We start from the raw sequence: 24,408 nt of genomic DNA, 5'->3' as shown, positions 1-24,408 counted from the left end.
TTCTTAATTTATAAATATTGACTTAATAGAGAACAGAAAATCTAGGAAAGACACCCCCACAAAAAATAATCCTCAAAAGAACAAGAGCCAAAAGAGAAGGATATGGAGAGTCATTAGAAAAGTAATTGGCCATAGATTTTGTTCCTATAATGTTAATAGGACAACACAAATATGGTTGTTGTTTTTTTTTTTCAACTTTTATTGTAGGTTCTAGGAGTCCACATGCAGGCTGTTATGAAGGTATACTTCTGGACAATGAATTATGGTCAGAAATGCCTACAAAGTAATTTTTTTTTTCATAACTGGAGCATAAGAACATTTTAAGATTAACTTTTAAAACAGATTATCAAATAAAGTTGTGAGTGACATATTTAATAATTTTAAACACCTTTTTTAAAAGTAAAATTTTAATGTATGAAAATGTACACAAAATATTATAATGAATTATCATGTGCCCATCACCTAGTTTCAATAATTACTAACATGTAGACAATGAATTATTTTGAAATTAAGGATAGAGGGACATTTTAACACTTCTTCCTCAAAAGGAGATATCAAACAACCTTGGACCAGTTCCAGTCCATGGCCTGTTGGGTGCCAGGCCACACAGCAAGAGGTAAGCAGCGGGAAAGCAATCATTTACAGACTGAGCTCCGCCTCCTGTCAAATTGGCAGCGTCATCAGAGTCTCATAGAAGCACAAACCCTATTGTGAACTGCGCATGGTTGTATGCTCCTTAGGAGAATCTAACTAATTCCTGATGATCTGAGGTAGAACACAGTATCATCACAAAACAATCCCAGCCCGATTGGTGGAAAAACTGTCTTCCACGAAACTGGTTCCTGGTGCTAAAAAAGTTTGGGAGCTCTGGTTTAAGAAACTACTAATCAAGTTTAGGCATAGTATCAAATAGAAAGAGTCACAATCATCTGAAAAAGTTATTTAAATACCCCTCCTTATTTCCAACTATGTATCTGTGTCAGCTGATTTTCTTCAAATATTTCAACCAAAACAACATAGCACGAGATTGAATGCAGTAAACAAATATGAAAATCTATGTGTGTATGCTTATGCCAGACATTAACCAAGTTGCAAAAAGTATAACATAATGATACTATACTCACTAAATTCTTTTTTGTTTTGAAAAATAATTTTTTCATAAAGACGTGTTATATAAACATGTAATGAGTTAATTTTTTAATAAAAGAGTTTAAGCATTTCTTAGTCTTCATTTTAATACAGTAAGTATTGATACATACAACTTACATTAAAAAATGTTCTTTGGGATCCTCAATCATTTAATTGTGTAAAGGGGTGCTGAGACCAAAAAGTTTGAGAAGTGCTAATCTAGGAGACTTAATACAATAAATGACAATCAGAAATCTGTTGGTTTATCTTTTTCATTTTATTCATTTAATTTTATTTTTAAATTGACAACAATTGTACATATTTGTGGGGTACATAGCAATGTTTCAATACGTATAACATATACTGATCACATTGGGATAATTAGCATATCCATCATCTAAAATACTGATCACTTCTCTGTGTTGGGATCAGTCAATATCTTCTTTTTAGCTATTTGAAACTATATATTGTTAACTATAGTCATCCTATAGTGGTATAGACTACTTGAGCTTATTTTTCCTATCTAGCTATTTTATATCCTTTAATAAATGCCTCCCTATCCCTTCCTTCCCTCTACCCTTTGCAGCCTCTAGTATTCTCTGTCCTACTTTTTACTTTAATGTGACCAAATTTTTTTAGCTTCCACATATTAAGGAGAACATGTGGTGTTCAACTTTCTGTTCCTGGTTTATTTCACTTAACATAATGTCCTCCAGTTCCATCTATGTTATTGCAAATGACAGGATTTCATTCTCTCGCTCTTTTTTTTTTTTTTTTTTTTTGAGACAGAGCTTTGCCCTTGTCGCCCAGGCTGGAGTGCAATGGCACCATCTCGGCTCACTGCAACCTCTACCTCCAGGGTTCAAGCGATTCTCCCACGTCAGTCCCCCAAGTAGCTGGAATTACAGATGTCTGCCACCATGCCTGGCTAATTTTTGTATTTTTAATACAGATGGGGTTTCACCATGTTGGCCAGGCTGGTCTCCAACTGCTGACCTCAGGTGATCCGCCCGCCTCCGCCTCCCAAAGTGCTGGGATTACAGGCGTGAGTCATCGTGCCTGGTCAGGATTTCATTATTTTTTTTTTGCTTAATAGTATTTCATTGTGTATGTATACCACATTTTTTTATACATTCATCTGTTGTTAAACACCCAGGCTGATTCCGTATCTTGGCTATTGTGAACAATGCTGCAGTAAAACATGGGGGTGCAGTTGTCTCTTTGATATAATGATTTCCTTTGGGTAAATTCACAGTATTGGGGTTGCTAGACCATATAGTAGCCCTATTTGTAGTTTCTGAAAAATCCTACATACTGTTTTCTATAGTGGAGGTACTATCCCACCAACGGCACAGAAGAGTTTCCTTTCTCCACATTCTTGCTAGTATTTGTTGTTTTTTGTTTTTTTGTTTTCTTGTCTTTTTGATAACAGCCATTCTAACTGGGGTAAGATGATACTTCATTGTGGTTTGATTTGCATTTTCCTGATGATTAATGATAAGTATTTTTTCCTATTTTTTTGTCATTTGTATGTATTCTTTTGAGAAATGTCTGTTTAGATCATTTGCCCACTTTTTAATCAGATTGCTTGTTTGTTTGCTATTGGTATGTTTGAGTTCCTTGTATATTCTGGATATTAATTCCTTGTTGGATGAGTAGTTTGCAAATATTTTAAATCCCATTCTATAGGTTGTCTTTTCACTCTTGTTGTTTCCTTTCCTGTGTAGAAGCTTTTTGGTTTGATATGATCCCATTTGTTTATTTTTGCTTTTGTTGTTTGTGCTTTTGAGGTCTTATTCATTAAATATTTCCCCAGACCAATGTCCTAAAGCATTAACATTTAGGTCTTTTTTTGTTTTTTGTTTTGTTTTGTTTTTTTGAGATGGAGTCTTGCTCTCCCAAGTAGCTGGGATTACAGGTGCCTGCCACAACGACCAGCTAATTTTCTGTATTTCTAGTAGAGATGGGGCTTCATCATGTTGGCCAGGTTGGTCTCGAACTCCTGACTTCAAGTAATCCACAAGCCTCGGCCTCCCAAATTGCAGGAATTACAGGTGTGAGCCACCATACCTGGCCACATTTAGGTCTTTGATCCATTTTGTGTTCATTTTTATATGGGGTGAGAGGGTGAAAGGTGGAAGTCTTGGTTTCATCCTTCTGCATATGAATATAGTTTTCCCAGCACCATTTATTGAAGAGGCTGTCCTTTCCCCAGAGGGTGTTCTTGGCTCTTTTGTCAAAAATCAGTTGGTTGTAGATATGGATTAATTGATGAGTTCTCTATTCTGTTTTATGTTCTCTGTGTCTCTGTGTTTTTATGCCAGTATTATGCTGTTTTGGTTACTACAGCTTTGTAGTATATTTTGAGATCTAGTAGTATAATGCCCCAGCTTTGTTCTTTTTACTCAGGATTGCTTTGACCATTTGGGGTCTTTGTGGTTCCTTTTTTAAGATTTTTTTTCTTTCTGTGAAGAATGACATTGGTATTTTGATAGAGATTGCATTGAATTGTAGATTGCTTTGGGTGGTATTGTCATTTTAACAATATTAATTCTTCCAATCCATGAACATGGGATGTTTTTCCATTTGTTTGTATCCTCTTTAATTTCCTTCATCAGTGTTTTGTAGTTTTCCTTGTAGAGGTCTTTCATTTCCTTGGTTAATTTATTACTACATATTTTATCTTTTATCTATTATAATTGGGACTGAGTTCTTGATTTCTTTTTCAGCTAGTTTGTGGTGTATAAAAACACCACTAATTTCTGTATATTAATTTTGTATCCTGCAACTTTACTGAATTCATTTGTCAGTTCTAAAAATTTTTTGGTACAGTCTTTAGGTTTTTCTTTCTTTTTTTTTGAGACAGAGTCTTGCTCTGTTGCCCAGGCTGGAGTGCAGTGGTGCGATCTCGGCTCACTGAAAGCTCCACCTCCTGGGTTCACACCATTCTCCTGCCTCAGCCTGCCGAGTAGCTGGGACTACAGGCGCCTGCCACCATGCCCGGCTTTTTTTTTTCATTTTTATTTTTTATTTTTTTTAGTAGAGACAGGGTTTCACTGTGTTGGCCAGGATAGTCTCGATCTCCTGACCTCACGATCTGCTCACCTCGGCCTCCCAAAGTGCTGGGATTACAGGCGTGAGCCACCGTGCCCAGCTGAGTCTTTAGGTTTTTCTATATATAGGATCATGTCATCTGTAAACAGAGATAATTTGATTCTCCTTTCCAATCTGGATACACTTTATTTCTTTTTCTTGTATAATTGCTCTGGCTAGGATTTCTAATACTATGTGTAATTGTTGATTCATCTTGCTAAAATGTTTATATATCAGGATAAAGTATTTTTTGCAGTTTTAAAATACTTGGCTAGTCTACTAAGAAACTGTAATTGTTTTGTGGAAATCATAGGATCAATATTTCTTTAAACATAATCAGTGTTGTTAAGTACAAAGTTTAACATCAAAATATTTAATTACTTTAAAATATGAGAAAGTTTAAAGAGAACATTTTCTTGATATCTTATTCTGCTTTATATTTCTTTTTTCATACATCTGATACACAGAAAAATGGAGTATGGTTTTTAAGTTTGCCTACACTATTTACTAATGGTATGTAATAATTTTAATGTCCAAGAAAATTATTGTCTATAAATGTCCCTTGGTATTCCAATTTCTGTTCAAATTAAAAAAAAAAATCATTTCCATTTTAACATTAGCATTTTAAAGAGAATAGCTTAATAATAAAGAAGGAAATAGGAGCCTCTCCTCTGTCACTACTAGCGAATAGTGGAGAAATCAGAATCTATACAGCACCTTTTGTGTAGCTCTGTGTCTTGAGGCAGGAAGTAGCTTCATAGTCTTCTGAGATGTTACTCCCACCTAAAGAAAAACACCAGGTGCTTAGTGAATTTAATTTGAAGTTATTACAGAGATTAAAAGGATCAGCAGATTTAGGTTATAGTGAACCTTTTTGTTAAACTGAAATTAGTGATATAACTATTATCAGTAATTAACTTATTTTCTAATGAGATATGTCATATTAGTCAGAATACATATACAAAACAACCAAAATAGTAAAATTTATCCTAATGCCAAGCCAAAAATAGTTGTGTAAGATGACTGTCAAGATGCTTTATTTAAAAATATCTCTAGAAGCCTTCTTTTCCAACTGCATACAGTTGTTGAGCAAAGTGATTCAAGAACTTTGAAAATAGATTATAGTTATTAGAAATGCAACGTAAGACCACATGCAGTGGCTCATGCCTGTAATCTCAGCACTTTGGGAGGCTGAGGTTGGAGGATCACTTGAGTCCAGGTGTTCAACACCATCCAGGCAACACAGGAGACTCTGTCTCTACAAAAAATAAAAAATTAGCTAGGCATGGTGGTGCATGCCTGTAGGCCCAACTACCTGGAAGGCTGAGGCAGGAGGATAACTTGAGTCCAGGAATTTGAGGCTTTGGTGAGTCATGATCATGCCACTGTACTCCAGACTGGCTGGGTGACAGAACAAGACCCTGTCTTAAAAACAACAACAACAACATAGATTTCTGCTAAAATAACAAACATGATGATGGCCATAATATCCAATCTAACGAGTGAAGATTATTTTACAAAAAAATACAGAGGATGAAAGCAGCAGGGAACTGTCACTGCTGGTGTATAGTTAGGAGAAGAGGATGGGACCAATGGGAGAGAAATTGGTGAAAACAACACATCATGATAAAACTTTCATATAGTATAAATGACTTTATTCTGAATTCCAGAAAATTGTATTAAAGTCATCTGTTTAGATTTGTATTTCTGAAACATCAATCTAGCAAGTGATGTGAAGGATGGCTTGGAGGGAGATGAAGCTGGTGTTCAGGAGCCCAATTTGGAGGTTATTTCAATTATTCAAGCAAGAGAAGATGAGAACTCAAATGAGGGTAATAGAGATGAAAGACACGGGACAGATTCAAGAGATATTTGGGAGTTAAAAGCAGCAAGATGTGGTGAACAGTTGGATATGGAAGATATTAAGGTGGGAAGTACATAGCATAAACCCCTAGAAAATTCACTGGGCAAACATTTGTACCATTAGCTGAAATGAGATGGCCTAAAAATATGGTGAGGAATTGGGGTAGAGAGAATTTTAGGTCTGAAAGAAATTCTGAAAGGCAATGTGGTGTAAAAAAAAAACACCAGTTCTGGAGTCCGAGACTTTGATTCAAATAGCAAATCCCTAATTTTTAGCTACTAAGCAAATTACTTACCTTCTTTAACCCCTTAGATCCTCATTTATAATATTGTCTACTTTGCAAATTCTTATGAGGATTAAATATGTTGGTAGGTACGCTAAATTCTTAGAATAAGCTAGATGCACATTAAACTGTTTTCATGGCTTTTTTTCCCCCTTCTGTCTGTCACCCTGGGTAGAGTGCAGTTCCATGATGTCGGCGCACTGCAGCCTGCCTCCCGAGTTCAAGCGATTCTCCTGCCTTAACCTCCCGAGTACCTGGGATTACAGGCGCCCGCCACCACGCCGGGCTAATTTTTGTATTTTTTGTAGAGACGAGGTTTAACTGTGTTGGCCAGGCTGGTCTCGAACTGCTGACCTTAGGTGATCCGCCCGCCTCGGCCTCCCAAAGTGCTGGGATAACAGGCGTCAGCCACCGCCCCCGGCCCAGTTTTCATTGCTTTTACTACGATCTGCCTGGTGCGGTCCAGCTCACAGTAAGAAACAAGTGCCTGGTGCTTCGGCGAACGATACGGGTGGAGATGGAGATTGAGGATTAGAGGCCCTCAGGCAGCCACGGCTAGGGAGGAGGAGAAGGGCCCCGGGGGGAATCCGGGATCAGACCGTGTCAGCATTTTCAGAGCATCCTCAGGAACCGGCAGGAGCCAGCACCGTGGGGGCTTGCGCCGCTTTTCCCCGGTCCCCTCGGACCGTCACAGACAAGAGGGAGCTGCCCAAAGGCGGGGTGCTGAGAGGTCGGCACCCAGCCCGGCTCCTTCGCCTCCGCACCAGCTCCTGGAGACCCAGACTTTCGGCAGTGGAAGGAAGGAATCCTCTCTGGGAGCTGGGCTTGTCCAGCTCGGTGCCCGCCCCATCCCTTGGGTTTACCTGTAGATAATCCATTCGGTTTAAAATCGGATCCATGATGACAAAGCGGAGGGGCTAAGCAGCGCCGGACAAGAACAGGAGGGACAGAGACTGCCGGCCCGCAGGCCTCCGACCCAGTCTGAAAGCCGCCCGCGCCCCCTCAGAATCCAGCTCCAGCTACCGCGCCCACTTCCTGGGCTGCAAAGGCCGGGCGACAGGGCAGTGGCGTCCTGCGTGACGTCAGTACGCTGCTGCGAGGGGCTCCTGGATGAATATGAAGGCCCGTCCCTTTCCCGAAGCACCGCCCACTGATAGCGTGTTCCAATCAGAGGCGGAGAGGAACTAAGGGCGCGAGGTCTGGGAGACTCAGACAGGGCGGTTTCCACAGAGACCCCAGACGCAGCCTTGGCTCCACCCTCACCGCGGCCCAGGTCTAATACTGGACTTCTTTCCTCATCGCTGTAGAGAAAACTAGTTAAGCCTACTAGATTCTGACCGATTTCACTCTGACATTGGAAAGGGTCCCGCGAAGAATTAGGTTCCACCGTTATAGGTGTTAGCTTAAAGCAGCGGTTCTCAGACTTTTGGCCTTAGGACTTCTTTACAAAACTCTTAAAAAACCGTTGAGGACCACAAAGCCATTTGCTTTTTGTGGGTTTTCTCTCATTTTTATTTATTTATTTTTTATTTCAATAGTTTTGGGTGTACTGGTGGGTTTTGGTTACATGGATGAACTCTTGAGTGGCGAATTCCGAGATTTTAGTGTACCCGTCACCCACCAGTGTACACTGTACCCAATATGTAGTCTTTTTATCCCTCACCCCGCTCCCAATCTCCTCCCCACCTGGAGTCCCCAGAATCCATTACATCACTCTGTATGTCTTTGCCTCCTCGTAACTTAATCCCACTTATACGTGAGAACATGCAGTATTTGGTTTTCTATTCCTAAGTTACTTCACTTAGAATAATGGCCTCCAGCTCCATCCAAGTTGCTGCCAAAAGATATTATTTCGTTCCTTTTTATGGCTGAGTAGTATTCAATGGTGTATATATATACTACATTTTTTTAATCCACTCATTAGTCAATGGACACTTAGGTTGGTTCCATATCTTTGCAATTGCGAATTATGCTGCTACAAACATGCATGTATATGTGTCTTTTTCCTTTGGGTAGATACCCAGTAGTGGGATTGCTGGATTGAATGGTAGCTCCACCTTTATTTATTTATGGAAGCTTTATACTGTTTTCCATAGTGGTGGTATTAATTTACATCCCCCAAGCAGTGCAAAAGTGTTCCCTTTTCACCATATCCACGCCAACATCTACTGTTTTCTAATTTTTTTTTTTTTTTTTTTTTATTTAGACAGAGTCTTGCTCTTGTCCCCCAGGCTGGAGTGCAACAGCACTATCTAGGATCACTGCAACTTCCGGCTCCCGGGTTTAAGTGATTCTCCTGCCTCAGCCTCCCCAGTAGCTGGGATTACAGGTGCCCGCCACCACGCCTGGCTAATTTTTGTATTTTTAGTAGAGACAGGGTTTTGCCATGTTGGCCTGGTTGGTCTCAAACTCCTGACCTCGTGATCTGCCCGCCTCATGGCCATTCTTGCAGGAGTAAGGTGGTATCTCACTGTGGTTTTAATTTGCATTTCCCTGGTGATTTAGTGATGTTGAGCATTTTTTCATGTTTGTTGGCGATTTGTATATCTTCTTTTGAAAAATGTCCTTTGCCCACTTTTTGATGGGATTGGTTTTTTCTAACTGATTTGAGTTCCTTATAGATTCTAGATACAAGTCCTTTATCAGATGCACAGTTTGAAAATATTTTATTTTACTCTATGGACTGTTTAGTGATTATTTCTTTTGCTGTGCATAAGCTTTTTAGTTTAATTAGGTCCCATTTATTTATTTTTGTTTTTGTTGCATTTGGCTAATGTCCAAAAGAGTTTTTCCAATGTTATCTTCTAAAATTTTTGTGGTTTCAGGTCTTAGATTTAAGTCTTTGATTCATCTTGAGTTGATTTTTGTATAAGGTGAGAGATGGGAAGCCAGTTTCATTCTTCTACATGTGGCTAAACCAGTTTTCCCAGCACCATTTATTGAATAGGGTGCCCTTTTCCCAATTTACGTTTTTGTATGCTTTGTCGAAGATCAGTTGACTATAAGTACTTGGCTTTATTTCTGGGTTCTCTATCTGTTCCATTGGCCTATGTGTCTACTTTTTTTTTTTTTTTTTTTTTTTTTACCAGTACCATGCTGTTTTGGTAACTAGCCTTGCAGTATAATTTGAAGTCTGATAACGTGATGCCTCCAGATTTGTTCTTTTTGCTTATTATTACTTTGGCTATTCAGGCGCTTTTTTGGTTCCATATGAATTTTAGAAATTTTTTTTTAGTTCTGTGAAAAATAGTAATGATATTTTGATGGCAATTACACTGAATCTGTAGATTGCTTTGGAAAGTATGAAGACCATTTGTTTATATGAGTTTACCTATTGATTTTAACCATATTAGACATTAGAACTGAAAGCAATTAGTGTTTTTTAAAAACCTATGACAAATATCTTAATTAAAAATATTTTCCAAAATCAAAAAATAAAATGAAATAACTGGTATTGTGTGCAAATCTATTTTCTGTCCATTTTAATAGTAGACAGGAGGAGCTTCAAATCTGCTACTGCATTCAATCTATTGTTATATGTTGTTTTTGTTCATGTGTATGAAGAAAATTTCGTCCAAACTCAACAAGTGGTAGTTTTTTGAAAGGTTAGTTGCAATGTGAAATGTGACTTCGTTACATAACATCAAAAAATCCCATCTGTTAGTACTACCATGGATCTCATCAGTAAAGTCCCGAGTATGGGAGATCTGTCAAACTTAGAATGGCGAATACATATTTTCCAAAATTCAAATTTGTGCTTGAAAGTTTGAAATTTACGCATTGGCAACAAATGTCGATTGTTTTCCTTGAACTGATAGGTTCCCTTCTTGAATTCACAAGAAAGTAAATGCCAAATATCTAAGTCTGAATAATCATAATTTGTCAGTAATTCCTTCAAATAAAAATAGTGTCCCATGAAAAAAGCAGCAAGTTCAGCTAGCAGCTCAATCCCACAAGTGCTTTTCCTTGAGCCAGCTAATGTACTTCAGTATTCAGTAGAAGGATTTTATACATACTTCTTATGTCATCACATAGAACATTTAAAAAGACATATTCAAGAGTTAAGATGTAATAAATGAGGGCTGAATCAGAAGAAAGAAAAAAGGAAAAAAGATAATATTAACAATGTTGCTGCTTCGTAAAGGACATTTTTATATGAAATGGTTTTTGTTTCCTATCAGTGCATGGCATGTAGAATATGGTGTCTACTAGTACGGTTTGGAGCCACTATTTTGATTTATGCTTAAGCACTAGCAGTATTAACCACCATTGTTTTGGTACCATCATCGCAAATGTCAGCAGAGTGAAATGGCAAATCACATCTTAGTATTATGAAAATAGTTTCAAAATTGCAGACAGCTGTGAAAAGGCCTCAGGAACCAACCCTGCCCCTCGGGGCCCCACAGACTACTACTGACCCATAGTGACCCACGATTTAAGAGCTGACATTCTTTGACTCACTTTCATCAGTCCTTCCTTAACGCGCATAGAGCTCTGCCTAGGGAAGTACAGATGAGTTCAGATACAGCTACTTTCCTGATTTTTGTGGTTTTTCTTTTTCTTTTTTTTCTATTTTCTTTTTTTTTTTTTTTGTAGAGATGGAGTTTTGCCATGTTGCCCAGGCTGGTATTGAACTCCTGGTTTCAAGTGATCGCCCACCTCAGCCTCCCAAAGTTCTGGGATTACAGACATGAGCCACTGTGGCTTTCCAGGAAAGAGTTCACAAATAATTGTGAAACAAAAAGAATTAAATCCCTGAGAAGAGGTGCTTCTTAAGAAGAGAAGTTATTTACTGCAGCAATATCTGAAAAAGTTTTCCCTATGTTCCAGACAATTATTTCTCTGAGGCTAAAATAATTCCACATTAAAATAGACAATATATGAAGATGGGTTAGCTCTTCAGCAATTTGGGGGAAATATACATCAATTTAGATTCAAGAAAAAAAATACAGATAAATCTTAGAAGTCAACTGAAAAATAAAGCCACAGAAGAGATAGAAGAAACTAGAATTGTATAGCATTTTACAGAATTTTGGAGGTTGGAGGATATATTATTAGTTTGCTAGGGCTGACATAGCAAAGTACTACACACTGCGAGGCTTTTCAACACAGAAATTTATTTTCTCACAGTCCTGAAGTCTAGAAGTCATAGATCAAGGTGTCAGCAGGGAACCAAACCAATCTTCAGAGGCCTCTCTTCTTGGCTTGTAGATCGCCGTCTTCTCCCCGTGTCTTCACATGGTCCTTCCTCTATGTCTGTTTGTGTCTTATCTTGTCTTTTTAGAAGGACACCACTCATACTGAATTAGGGCCCACTGAGATTATCTCATTTTAAATTAATCACCTCTTTAACGACCCTATCTCCAACTATATAGTCCGAGATACTGAAGGCGAGGACTTTAACACGTGTTTTGAGGGGACACAATTCAGCCCATAACAGACGGAAACTGATCTCAAAAGGAATAGAAGAAACCACAAAGGAAAAAAGCCAATATGGTGGTACATGCCTGTAGTCTCAGCTATTTGAAGGCTGAGGCTCAAGAAGATTACTTGAGCGCAGCAATCTAGCCTGGGCAAAATAGCAAGGCCCCATCTCTAAAAAACAAACAAACAAACAAAAAACTAACTTAAAAAAAATGAAAAGTAAAGATAAACATTTCAATATGTCACAACAATGTTTAAATGAAAACAAAAATATAGGAGAAAAGAGTTAATATCTTAAAAAATAGTTCATACAAATAATTAAGAAATACTATGATTCTAATAAATAGGCAAAACAAAAACAAAAACAGACAATGCTGGCAGTGCTTATTTTCCATTTAACAAGTGATGTCCACTGTTTAATTAATTGTGTAGAAGGAAAGCAAGAGTTTGTTTTGAAGCTCAAATTTATTTTAAAACAGTGAAATGAGGCTATGATATAGCATCAAAACAATACAAAAAGTTTGCATAATATGATATTTGGAGTTCTTTGATTTTGCATTTAAAAATGCAATTTATTATTTTTAAAGTACATACTATGTTTTGTTTCTAAATGATTAGTAAAGATTTCAAACTACTAATTTTAAGTATTCCTCAACTAATTAATTAGCAGGGTGAGGAATTTTTATTCACAATAAAGAAAATGTCAAGTTAAATTACCACTGTGTGTCCTCTTTTTAAAGATGTTTTAAGGTATCATAGACATCTTAGTGGTCTTTATAAAACTCAACAGAAGATGATTGCCTCTCAGATGTGACAAAGACCACTTTGGAGACAAATTTGCAGAATTACCATGCACCTCAGTAATTTATAACCTTATGTTATGGTGCTAAAGCAATCATTATAAGTTAAACAACTTATGGCTAAAAATAAAAGCAATTTAAACTGCATTAAAGTTAAAACCATCAACACGCTAGTAGTGGTCAGCAGAATGACTGAGTCATGAGTAAAAACATTAGTTTCCCCTAACACATGGTATAAATTTAGAAATTTTCAAACTCTTTTTTAAACTGAACAAAGTTACAGATACCCATTTTAGGTTTTTTTTTTTTTTTTTTGGGGTGGGGGGTTCACTTTGTCACCCAGGCTGGAGTGCAGTAGCGTGAACACAGCTCACTGCAGCCTCAACTTCCCTGGCTCAAGTTATCCTCTTACCCCAGCCTCCTGAGTAGCTGGAACCACAGACACACGTCACCATGCCCGGCTAATTTTTTTGTATTTTTTGTAGAGACAGTTTCACCATGTTGCCCTTCTGGTCTCAAACTCCTGAACTGAAGCCATCGACCTGCTTCAACCTCCTAAAGTGCTGGGATTACAGGTGTGCACCACAGTGCCCAGCCTGATTTTGGGAGGCTGAGGCAGGAGGATCGCTTGAAGCCAAAAGTTCAAGACTAGCCTGGACAACATAGGGAGACCCATTTCTAAAAATATATTTTAAAAAGTTTATTTAAAAAATTTAAAAAGACACAGAAAGAAAGATTACCACCTTGGATGATATTAACCTGCTGAAACACCTCTATGAGCTCCAGGGACTAGAAACCCCTGATGTAGCATAACCCTGTTTGCCTGAACTATTTATGAAGACCAGAGAAGTTAAATGGGTTGTCCCACACCATAGTCATTAGTGTGGCTTCAGTTCTCTTTAGATATTGTCCATAAGACAATTTATCATCCCATTTACAAAAGCTGCTTTCACTTGGCTTGCACATTTGAAATATAAATATATTGACATATTGGGTAAGATAGTTATCCTAAATTGTATCAAATTTGCTTTTAATAATCACAACATATCATTTTAAAGTTTTTATTGTGCATAAACTCTTTGAAGATACTGTGTACCATTTTTCAAAGTTTTCTCATTATTTCAAGTCTAAGAACCCAAACTTTTGAACAGATTGTGACTTCCATAAAGTCACGGGTGCTCTGTAAATTCAATATAGCAGGAACTTACAAAGTACCAAACTTTTCAAACAGTACGTCTAAGAAGCAGTTTGACTGTTGCTTTCTTTTCTTTATTTTATCTGTAACTGAGAAAAAAATAAGAATAGCAAAGAGGCAAAAAAATGAGAGATGTCCCAAGGAAAGAAGAGTCCTGGGGTTTTGACAATCCTTTAATTAATGTTTTTTTTTCTAGAAAGTTGTTTTTGGTCCTGTTTAAACGCTCCCTTCTCTGAATTGCCCCAACAACTTTGAGCTTTGTTTTCCCAAAGGTATCTGTTAAAAGTGAGTAGGGAAAGGACTTGCTACCCAGAGCTATCTTTATCCTCAAGTGAAGGACTAATTCTGACAGCAATCCCCTCGACTAATCCTCATTTCAACCGTAGGCTACCACATTAATACCTTCTGTCTTAGTGTGAGTTCCCTAAAAGCAAAACCTAACAAGATTTGGATGTGATGACTCATTAAGGGGATGCTCTCTGGAGAAAGGGAGGGAAGGAAACTTGAAAAGGCAGAGGAAGAAGCTAAACCAAGATTTCATCTCAACTTGAGTCTGGCATCAGCCTAATCCTTTCAGGAGCTCTGGAGCATGAACTGCACCAAATAGTTGGCCCCACCTTGAGACATGGGGCCGGCCCTTTGTGCCCCCCCCATCAGTCACTGGCCATAGGAAGCTGGAGGCATCACATCCAGGGTAAAACTGCTTCTTTTTAGCTGAGGGCAATTCTCCAGGGGAAGTGATTAGCTAGGAACTGGACAGGAGAATATGGGAGACAGGTGCACTGGCACAGTAGAGGGCATCTGGGCAGGGCATCAAAAACATCAATCACACACACTACACTTTGTCATCACACCTTCTTCTGAAACACCACCTTGAAATGATAAGGAAAAAGATGAAATATTAAAACTATACCAGTTTATACATAGTAAATAAAGAAAAAATGCCTGTTAAGAGCTCCACAGTTGTGAGGGGCATGGACGCAAAAAAAAAAAAAAAAAAAGTCAGTTTTTTTTTTAATTCACATCGTGTGGATACCATGAGGCTTATCTTCATACTTCTCTGATCTTCAGATTCCAAGGATCATAGGCTGAATGTCCCCAGCTGAATCTGCCACTTTTTCATTCAGCATTTTTTCCAACCCCAAGGAAGAAAATTACAAAATATTCAGTTCCATAGCTATAAGCAAAAACTTTTCACACTTGGAATCTGGACCATACTATAAAACTATCAGAAATATCTATTATAGAAACTTTGTATCTTTACTACCTTAATATAACATATGGTAACATATAACAATGGAAAAATTCAATATTTTATTCAGTTCTGAGACACGACATGAAGTCTTAAAAATGTTTAAGACAAATACTCTTAGCATCGCACAAAAGTTAATGAAATATTCTACAATGGTAGCAAAAAAATGTATAAAGTTCCTTTCTTAATTTAACTCTCAAAAAGTAGAAATTAAGAAGTAACTTTAAAGAGCTTTATGTAGTTCCATTTAACACTTACTTCTGTCTTCACATCTAGAAAGCTTTTCTGTGTGACAGCAATGATTTTAAAGTAGCATGTATTTAGTTGGTTTTAAGGACCTCTGAAACTCTTTGAGCTATGATCACAATTCGTATTCCTATAAGACTTGACAGCAACTGACTGAAGGGACTCAGGATGCTAAACATAACTCTATGAGAGATTTAAACCTAGCTGGTTAAAAAATGCTTTGAATGTTTTATGGTCTCTGAAGCGACCTGGGAACTTACTGGTCTGTATGCCTTTTCCCAAGAGGCATTGCGGATATTACCAGCATTCAGCTCAGTTATGTAATAAGGCATACGTAGATACATCACAATCTATTTTATATAGAAAGTGGAATTGGAATCCTTTGATAAGAAAAAAAGATGTCAATCGTTGTAAGCAATGATGGCAGGAAATGCCTCAAAAGGAACTGAAACACACCTGGGGATGCTTGGTCATGTCTTTCCAGGTACGCCCATAGTCATTGCTCTTTCCTATTTCTTCCCATGAGCAGACCCTCCAAAACTCAGAAGGGAGCTCACGGATGAGATACGAAGTCAGCTGTTGATATCTCATTTAGCATTAAAGCAGCAGAGGCAGAAAATAGACCGTTATAACAAAATGACAACCCTGCATAATCTCCAACTTAAAAGAAAATCACATTACTGAAAAATGACAAATGTAAGTCTAAGATAGAAAGCAAGCAGTCTGTATTTTAGAAAAATCTTTAATGTGTTGTTTTAAATAATTATATGAAACTTAAATATTTAATGTAATTATATTTTCCATTAACCGATTTTGTTGTTAAACTCTTCCCTCGGGGCTCAATGGTTCTAGGATTATCAGTGACACCTAAAATTCTAAGAATGTCTTACCAAGTCATAGCTGGTTGTAAAATTTCTTCAGTTTCTATTTAAAAAAAAAAAAGATCTCTTCAGAACTCAGAACTTGGACAAGGGAAGGTATGCTACATAGTGAGGACTTTTTATTTTTATTTTGTTGGCAGTTCAGTTCAGTTGGTTTCAACATTTATTGAGCACCTACTATGTACCAGGCACTGTACTAGATGCTGGAGACACAAAGATGAATAAGACATGGTCCCTGTCCCCAAGAAACTGATAGTCTCTTGGAGGCAAACAGGTAGTGCAAAGATGTGGAGTTTAAAATGAATAAAAATTTCAATAATATAGTAATATTGGGCTTTTCAACACAATGGTATGTCATTGTAATGTCAAGGCAGACAAATAAAATGCATTTTCATGTGATAAAACAATAAAACCATTACGAGCTAACTTTTAAAGATTCACATGATAAAGGTAGTTAATACTAAAAATGTACATCATAGTTTTTCAAGTATTTCATACTTAGAAATATTATTGCCCACATTTGTGCTATAGTCAAAGCCAAATCCAGGTTGCCGCATCATTCACATCTCAGCATGCTGGGATTCAGTTTCTCACTAAGTTTATGAATTAGAATGGCTAATTCCTCAGTTGCTTGGCTCTTGTCTTCCAAAAGTTCATAACGAAGGCTGGAGATATCTTGCTTGATTTCTTTTAATTCACCTATAGTATTGATATTAAAAAATTATTGGTAAGTTGCTCTTTGCATGTAGAAGAGAACAAAGAGTGAAATTCTTACAATATCAATGTATTTGCTTCATAAGGTCTCCAAAGTAGCTACTTCAAAGTTTTTTCTTTAAAATATTTAAGAAACATCTGTCTTTAAAGGTATACTGACCTTTGAAAAAAGCTATAAAAATAGTCCAGCTATATTTTTTAAGAGTAACACTCAGCTTAAAGTATTGTCCTTTTGTTCACCCACCTTTTAACATAAGGTGATTCTCTGTTAACTAATCTATAGCCAGGATATCTCCTTTCTGACTACAAGGGAGTTCCTTTGTTTCTTTCAAGTGTAAAGGTTGACACCTGCATCAAACATTTCCCATTGCTAGGATCAAAGGGAATCCTAGAAAAATTAAATTTTACTAAAAATGAATCAATCTGTCTGACAGGCAAATAATTTTAAGGCAAATATGAAGTAAGGGAAAGAAAGAAAAAAGAGTAGAGAGTGTTTATTAGGGAAGGTAATGGCAATGGACATGAAGACATTAGTTTGTCCAGCATAAAGGATTAATGTATAAGGAAGTAACAAGCAACAGCGCAATTGAGGAGTTTAGATATGATACCACTGGCAATATATTCTTGAAGAGAATAGGAAAGTTTGGGCTATAAAAATAAATTGTTCCCATAGTTCAGTTTGGCAATATTTAGAGCATACGTGTATTGCAATTAGAAACTGGATTCTCTTCAAGGAGAGGCAGTATTTGGTTAAAAAAGAAAAGAAACACTGGATTCTCTTGCAAGTGACTGTAATGTAGATAAATCACTGACTTTCAAAAGTGAATGTTGGAGCAAGAATTTACCTTGAATCTAAGAAATGATTCTTCAAACCATTGACTTAGCTTTTTATAATAAAATGGCATTTGAAACACACCTTTGATGATATTTCCTGGTATCTTTAATATGCTTTAACGTATAATTTCAATATTCTTCTATTACATAAAAGTCAGAGCCTTTTTATTTGAAAAAAATTCTAACTCTCAGAAATACAAAACATTTGAGGAGCCTTTTGTGGGGGGAAAAAAAAAAAAAGTGCTTCCTTTGGCATATGGCAATATAAAAGGAATAAACTGATCTTATTTGAAATCATGAGGCAGACTTCGGTGGAAGGAGTGGATTTTCACACCATTCAGTATCATAGAGGACCCCCTGCCCCATTTCACCTTCTACTATCCTTTCTTCCTTGTTCCCGACTCATGGGGAGACTACAACCTATGTGTTGTATTAAATATTTACTCTGCCAATTCAGGAAACACAAGTTACTCAAACTCTTCAGATTTTAATTTCCTCATTAATTAAATGAGGAGGTTATATGACACACTTTCTTAGTAAGAACTTTGTTCAAAACTCCAAATTCCCATTGATTTTCCTCTTTTGTGCAAGGGCTTGGGAAATGCTTCTTGTTTTTTATGCTGTTTTGGCCATACAATTCTTCCCACTTTGTTCCTCCCTCCCCACCCCCCATGGAGGTTATGGTACAACTGATCAGACTTCTGCTTTCTAAACTACAACCTCATTCCAATCCTTTCTCCTGAGACAGTTTGATTAGGTCACCATGATTAGATTTTTGCTAGTTATCAATTATAAATTCACAGGTTTCTTTTCTACATACTTATACTATTAGATTGATTTCAATTTAAAAGGGATTCCTTGTATTAATCAAGTAACGGCTTCAAAGTCCATGAACAATATTATTAAGTTTAGCCCTTTCTTCTTTTATCAGTGTAGATAGATTTAGTGGCATCTCATTGATGTTGGAAGGTACAGTTTCCATTTTTAGGGCAACTTATTTCTCCCTGGTTGATTTCTTTCCAACTCTGGGCCTGTGTTTAGCTCTATCTCCTAGACTTTTGTAAAAAAATTTTATAGTCCACACTGATGCCCTGCCTCAAATATGCCTTAAAAAAATAAGCTTGCTAAAGTATGGAGGCAGGGGGGAAAGTGAAATTCAAAAGAGAAGCACCAGACAAGAAAAACAGGTTAAAAATGTGTTTCTGAACAACAAAATAGAGGTTTTCCTGAGCACATGAATTCTGTTTGAGTCACTGTTCTTTTATCTGCTTAACTGGAAAAATGTTAACACTAATGTGAACTCACTGAAAATGTAACCAATACTACTGACTACTTTATGTCAGAGGGATTAAAAAACTGCTAGAAAGATGTCAGTCTTTACATTCTAAGAATCAGTTAGGGCACTATGAGTAGAGATAAATTGCCTCTGATCAATATTTTAAATAACTGTTTATTTTAAAATATGAAGTTTTAAAAATGTAACATAAGATCCTTCTCCCATCTGAGAGGCATCCAAACTATAACCTGGGATTGGATTTTTAAAGTATGCCTCAATATGAAGTTTTCCAGGTTCATTAAGTTAGTTATAAAAGGATGTTTCTCAAGTTGGAGATGCTTACCTTCATTAACTTCATCATTTTCTTTGTCTACTTGTGCTTTCAAAACATACCGCTTTATAAGTCTTTTCATTATCTGCTGTTGGGCAAAAGTAAATGATTAGACCTCCACTGATATACATAAGTGCCCCGAATCTTATTTTCCAAAGAGGCTTACATACCTGTAAAGCAAACAACTTGGGAGAAAAATTTTTTATAACTATGTATAGAAAAATTATGCAGGTTTCAGAACTTAACTCTCTTAACGCCTTCTACTGAGACTTATTGCATAATCCACCAATACTTTTTTTTGCCTCAGAAATGGAAGAAGCTTTCAAAAAGAAGTTAAGCTTGAAGATTTGAATTCACGGCTTCTCTTTCAACTGACAGTTTCTTTTTGAGTTACACTGACGCTACATTATCACCCATAGACACTACCTTATTTCCCAGTATTTAGAAAAATACATTAATGTATGCTCTCGATAGAGAATTTGTAAAATACAGAGAAGAGCAACTAAATAATGAAATCATTAGCAACCTCACCATCCAATGATAATCACTGTTGTCATTTTGGTGTATGTCCTTCCAATATCTTTTCTTTAAATTTTGTATATATACTAATTACTGTATTATATTTTACATTTTCTAAATGCCATATATTTTGTTACATTGCATGCTTTTCTCTAATATCTATATATAGTGATAGTGACTATTTTCAGTCTAAATAAATGCTCTTCTAGGATAACTGTTTATCCTTATGGAAAAAAATAAATTGGAGCCCTATTTCATACCCTGAATACAAAAATTAATACCATGTGCATCTTAAATGTGAAAGATAAAGCTTCTGAATCCTAAAATAAAATATTATATAAGACAGTATATTTATAAATTTAGGGTAGGCCTGGATTTAAAAAAAAAACAAGATTAAAACTTCTGATTACAATAGAAAAGACTGATAAATGCAACTTCATTACAATTTAAAATTTCTGTTTATAGAGATACCATAAACAAAGTGAAAAGATAAGTCACAGACTGGGAGAAAATATTGGTAATCCTTGCAAGTAAAAATAATTTGGATCCAAATACATAAAGAACTTTAATTCAATAAGAAAAACTCAACCCAATTTTAAAATGGGCAAAAGACAAACGAATGTTTCACAGAAATGGAAATGTGAAGGATCAACAAGCTTAAGAAACAATTTCAAACTCTGTTGCAGGGAAAATCAAATTATGACTAAAAGGAGACACAATTTTACATCTAATAAAGAGAATGATTAATGAATCTGGTCATGCCAAGTTTTGGAAAGGAGATGGATCAATGGGGACTTTTATATTTTACTGGCAAGACTGTAGACAACTTTGTTGACAATTTAGTATTATCTTTTTAGTTTTTAAATTGATTTATATTAAGAAAATTTTAGAGGTGGAGTCTCACTATACTGTACAGGCTTGCCTCAAACTCCTGGGCTCAACGCTGTCCTCCTGCCTCAGCCTCTCAAGCAGCTGGAGCTATAGGCATGAGCCACTGCAGCCAGGTGGTATTATCTTTTAAAGTTGAACATTTGCATGCCCTTTCACCTAGAAAGTCCACTTCTCAGTATAAGGTCTAGAGAAACTTTGCAGGTATGAACCAAGAGACATACAACAATGTTTGTAGCAACTCTGTCTGAAATTGCAAAACACTAGAAACAATCTAAACAAATATTAACAAGAATAGACAAATTGTAGTATGTTATAATGTAATGTTATTGTGTTCATTAATGAAATTAATGCACCATGGCCACACACAATAGTGTGGATGAATCTTAGAAGCATAATGTTGAATGAAAAATTCCAGTTGCAGAAGACCACAAAGTATGAAGCTATTCTTATGAAGCTCAATAACAAGTAAATCTATAAAATACATTTTTAGGAATATTGACACATATAATAAATTATATTTGAAAAGAAAATCAAAGCAAGAAGGGAGAAACCCAACTTCAAGATAGGGATTAACTGTTAGGTGAAGGCAGAGGAGTAGGTAGGGAGGTGCATATAAGTAGAGGCAATGGATGGATAATGTTATCATTGTCAGGTCGGTGGTGGTTTCATAGGTGTGAATGTAATTATGCTTCATAATTTATTTTGCATTATACATATTCTTATGCATGTAACAAATATTGTATATAAAAGATAACAAAGGAAAGGGAAAAAGACCTGAACTAAGATGCAGGCATAGCGAGAGTAGAAAATATATACTTCAATTTTAAGAAAGTAGAAATTACACCAAGGTCAAGTAAAAGAGAGGAATCCAGGAAGATTCAAAATGTTATGCAGAGAATAACAAGAAACTGAGAGGGCCCATGCTACTGAAAAGGAAAAGCTCATTTTACCAGTCACTGTAAGATATAAAACCTGTTGAATTGCATAGAATCTAGATCCCAAGACAGACTCACAGCTGGATGGATCTTAAACTGGATTGATTCATTCATTCGGCAAATATTTATTGAAAGCCAGTTCCGTGGCAGGTACTGAACTAGGTGCTAGGAATACAACAGTGAACACAGTCCCCAGTCCAGTGAAACTTCATATTGATATGGAACAATTCACTATAATGGGTGAACATATCAGGGATCTGGTTAAATTTAGGGGACAGCGAAGACAGATTCCTATAAAACGAAAATACAGCTCACGCCTGTAATCCCAGCACTTTGGGAGGCTGAGGCGGGCGGATCACAAGGTCAGGAGATCGAGACCACGGTGAAACCCCGTCTCTACTAAAAATACAAAAAATTAGCCGGGCGCGGTTGTGGGCGCCTGTAGTCCCAGCTACTCGGGAGGCTGAGGCAGGAGAATGGCGTGAACCCGGGAGGCGGAGCTTGCAGTGAGCCGAGATCGCGCCACTGCACTCCAGCCTGGGCGACAGAGCGAGACTCCGTCTCAAAAAAAAAAAAAACAAAAAAACAAAAACAAAAACAAAAAACCACGAAAATACAAAGTTATGTGTATCAGTTAAAAGCAGCTTGAAAGGCAGTAATACAAATTGATGGAAAAGAAATGACTATTTAACAATTAGTGCTGAGACAAGTTGAGCCTCTGCACAAGGCAAGAAGGTACCTGAGGTTAGACAGAAATCAGTTTCCACATATATGACACTACCTGGTAATAGTCCATCCCTTTGTTCATGTTGGAAAGATAATTCATGAGAATTCTAAAATGATCTGCAGCTCAGAGAAGGAGACAAAGATTGGCCATCCCCATTCTATTAGGAAGCTTGTCTAGTAAACCCAAGACAGTATTGTGTAATAGGCAACAAAGACTCTTGAGGCCTCTCTCCCCCTATTGCAATAGCTCCTGAATAAAATCTGTTTTTAGCTACTGTCTAACTCTGGTTTTCTTTAACACAGTTGAGACTGTGAGTTGCAAGAACAAACCATGTAGATCTGGAACCTTGGTATCTTAATCTGCATAATGGAAATGCTAGACTGTGTCTTGTAAAAGAGACAGTACATGTAAATTACATAGTAGGTCCTCGAATAATATAACTATTATTCTCTCATTATAATCTAAGCTCTGTAAAGCAAATCTCGATAAATCCATCTTAATGACAGTATCATAAGCAAGGACCATGAAACTCATATGTAACAAGTAAAAGTACCATTTTAAATACTACCTTTAACTAAATTTCCAACTGATTCTTTCATTAAAGCTAGTACTAAAAATTAAACTACCAATAACAGATTCATCTTTTTTCCCTCTTGCTCAAATTGCTAACTAACTAACACAATAGAAGTCAACAGATTAACTTCCACATTCCACAAACCTCCAGAAATTATACAGCTTTCTTGGTACAAGCCTGTGAGTCACTCTTTAAGGAAGACATTCTAACTCTATAAAGACTATTGATTTTCTCCGTCCAGGATATGGAAATCCTAAACAGAGGTTCCAAAACTGAAATTCAGTGGTAACCAGGTAAAGATCCCAGGCGGTACTTACTTCAAACAGTCCTTCCTGCAAACAAACCCAACTTCATTTTTCAACCCTCCATTAAGACTAGGAGAAGAAATAAGATGTGCGTGGTTGGGTAGCTGTGAGGTGGTTAGATATCTTCCTTCGCAAAAGGAGTGAAAGCTTTTCTTCTCACTTGGTATTTTTCACTGAATCAAATTCAACTAATAATTGTTAAGCACTCTATCAGGTGCTTTTACATTCATTCTCTCATTTAATTCTACAGAGAAGCCAAATTTGACTGTCATTAGTAGGTTTTGTACTATGAATTTTAACAACCTAAAAAGTGTCAATGAAGGGTAATAAGACTGATGTATACAAATAGAAAAAAACTCAGAAGTATAGAGTAAAATTTTCGACAGGAAAAGAACCTTAGGAATCATTGTTTTTCATGTTTTTATACCACTCATGAAACTTTGTGAAAGATTACCATTACACAGCTTCTGTATAAACTTCTGTGACTGAGGGCCTGCTATTTTTTCAGACAGCTGGTTTAATCTATTTTTGGACAACTATAGCTGTTAGAAAACAACTCCTTTGTATTGAAGCCAAAATAACTATCAGTCCAAGTTCTGTTCTTTGGGGCAACAGAGAATAAATCTGTTTATCCTTCTACTTGATTGACTTTTACCTGTTGCTTTTTTCTGTGTTTTTTTTTTTTTTTTTTTTTTTTGAAGAGGGACCTGCAAACCTATTGCTTGACTTTAAAATATCCTCTCTTCTAGGTTTCCCAGTTCTGTTGACCTAAAGAAAAAATCTGAGGCAAACTAAATATATAAGTAGAGAGTTTATTTGGGCCAAGTTTAAGGACTGCAACCTGGGGAGCACAGATTCAAGTTGCCCTGGATATGTGCTCCAATTAGCAGCAAGTACTAGTGAGTTTTTAAATGTAAAGAAGAGGCAGTTCCTAAGTTGTTTATCAAGGATTTGAAATAACATAAGCTTTTGAATGGTCATACATTGTTCTTTGCATCACAAATTCCAGGAACATGAAGATAACAGGTGAGGCTGCAAGTCAGGAACAAATGAATTTAGACAACCGTCCTCAGGCATGGGTAGAGGTAGGGGGCTGTGACTGAAAGTCCCATACTCATGTTCTCTGGGCCTGTATA

General features: G+C 36.7%; 2 protein-coding genes across 11 annotated transcripts in view; both read right to left on the bottom strand.

Annotated features, from left to right (window-relative positions):
• The window catches only part of LOC105486146 (Bardet-Biedl syndrome 7), a 55,033-nt gene extending 47,595 nt beyond the window's left edge, over positions 1 to 7,438 (bottom strand). Inside the window, exons 1-2 of the mRNA XM_011748858.3 lie at positions 7,232 to 7,438; positions 4,939 to 5,004 (exon numbers count right to left, since the gene is read on the bottom strand). Coding sequence (XP_011747160.1) covers positions 4,939 to 5,004; positions 7,232 to 7,267 — 102 coding nt within the window. The 5' untranslated portion in view covers positions 7,268 to 7,438. The remainder of the gene's footprint in view (positions 1 to 4,938; positions 5,005 to 7,231) is intronic.
• An 8,571-nt stretch (positions 7,439 to 16,009) lies between these two features.
• The window catches only part of LOC105486144 (transient receptor potential cation channel subfamily C member 3), a 73,315-nt gene continuing 64,916 nt past the window's right edge, over positions 16,010 to 24,408 (bottom strand). For 7 of the 10 annotated variants that reach the window (XM_011748851.3, XM_071093082.1, XM_024794207.2 and 4 more), the window contains 2 exons: positions 19,334 to 19,409; positions 16,010 to 16,865 (listed from right to left, as the gene is read on the bottom strand). In XM_011748851.3, coding sequence (XP_011747153.1) covers positions 16,723 to 16,865; positions 19,334 to 19,409 — 219 coding nt within the window. In that variant the 3' untranslated portion in view covers positions 16,010 to 16,722. Of the gene's footprint in view, positions 16,866 to 19,331; positions 19,410 to 24,408 lie in introns of those variants that run through there. The other 3 variants (XM_011748848.3, XM_011748850.3, XM_011748855.3) reach the window with 2 other exon arrangements.

Source organism: Macaca nemestrina, chromosome 3, assembly GCF_043159975.1.
Source record: "Macaca nemestrina isolate mMacNem1 chromosome 3, mMacNem.hap1, whole genome shotgun sequence".
Classification (NCBI taxonomy): domain Eukaryota; kingdom Metazoa; phylum Chordata; class Mammalia; order Primates; family Cercopithecidae; genus Macaca; species Macaca nemestrina.
Note: the sequence above shows the minus strand (reverse complement) of the source record. Positions and strands in the feature narration are given on the sequence as shown.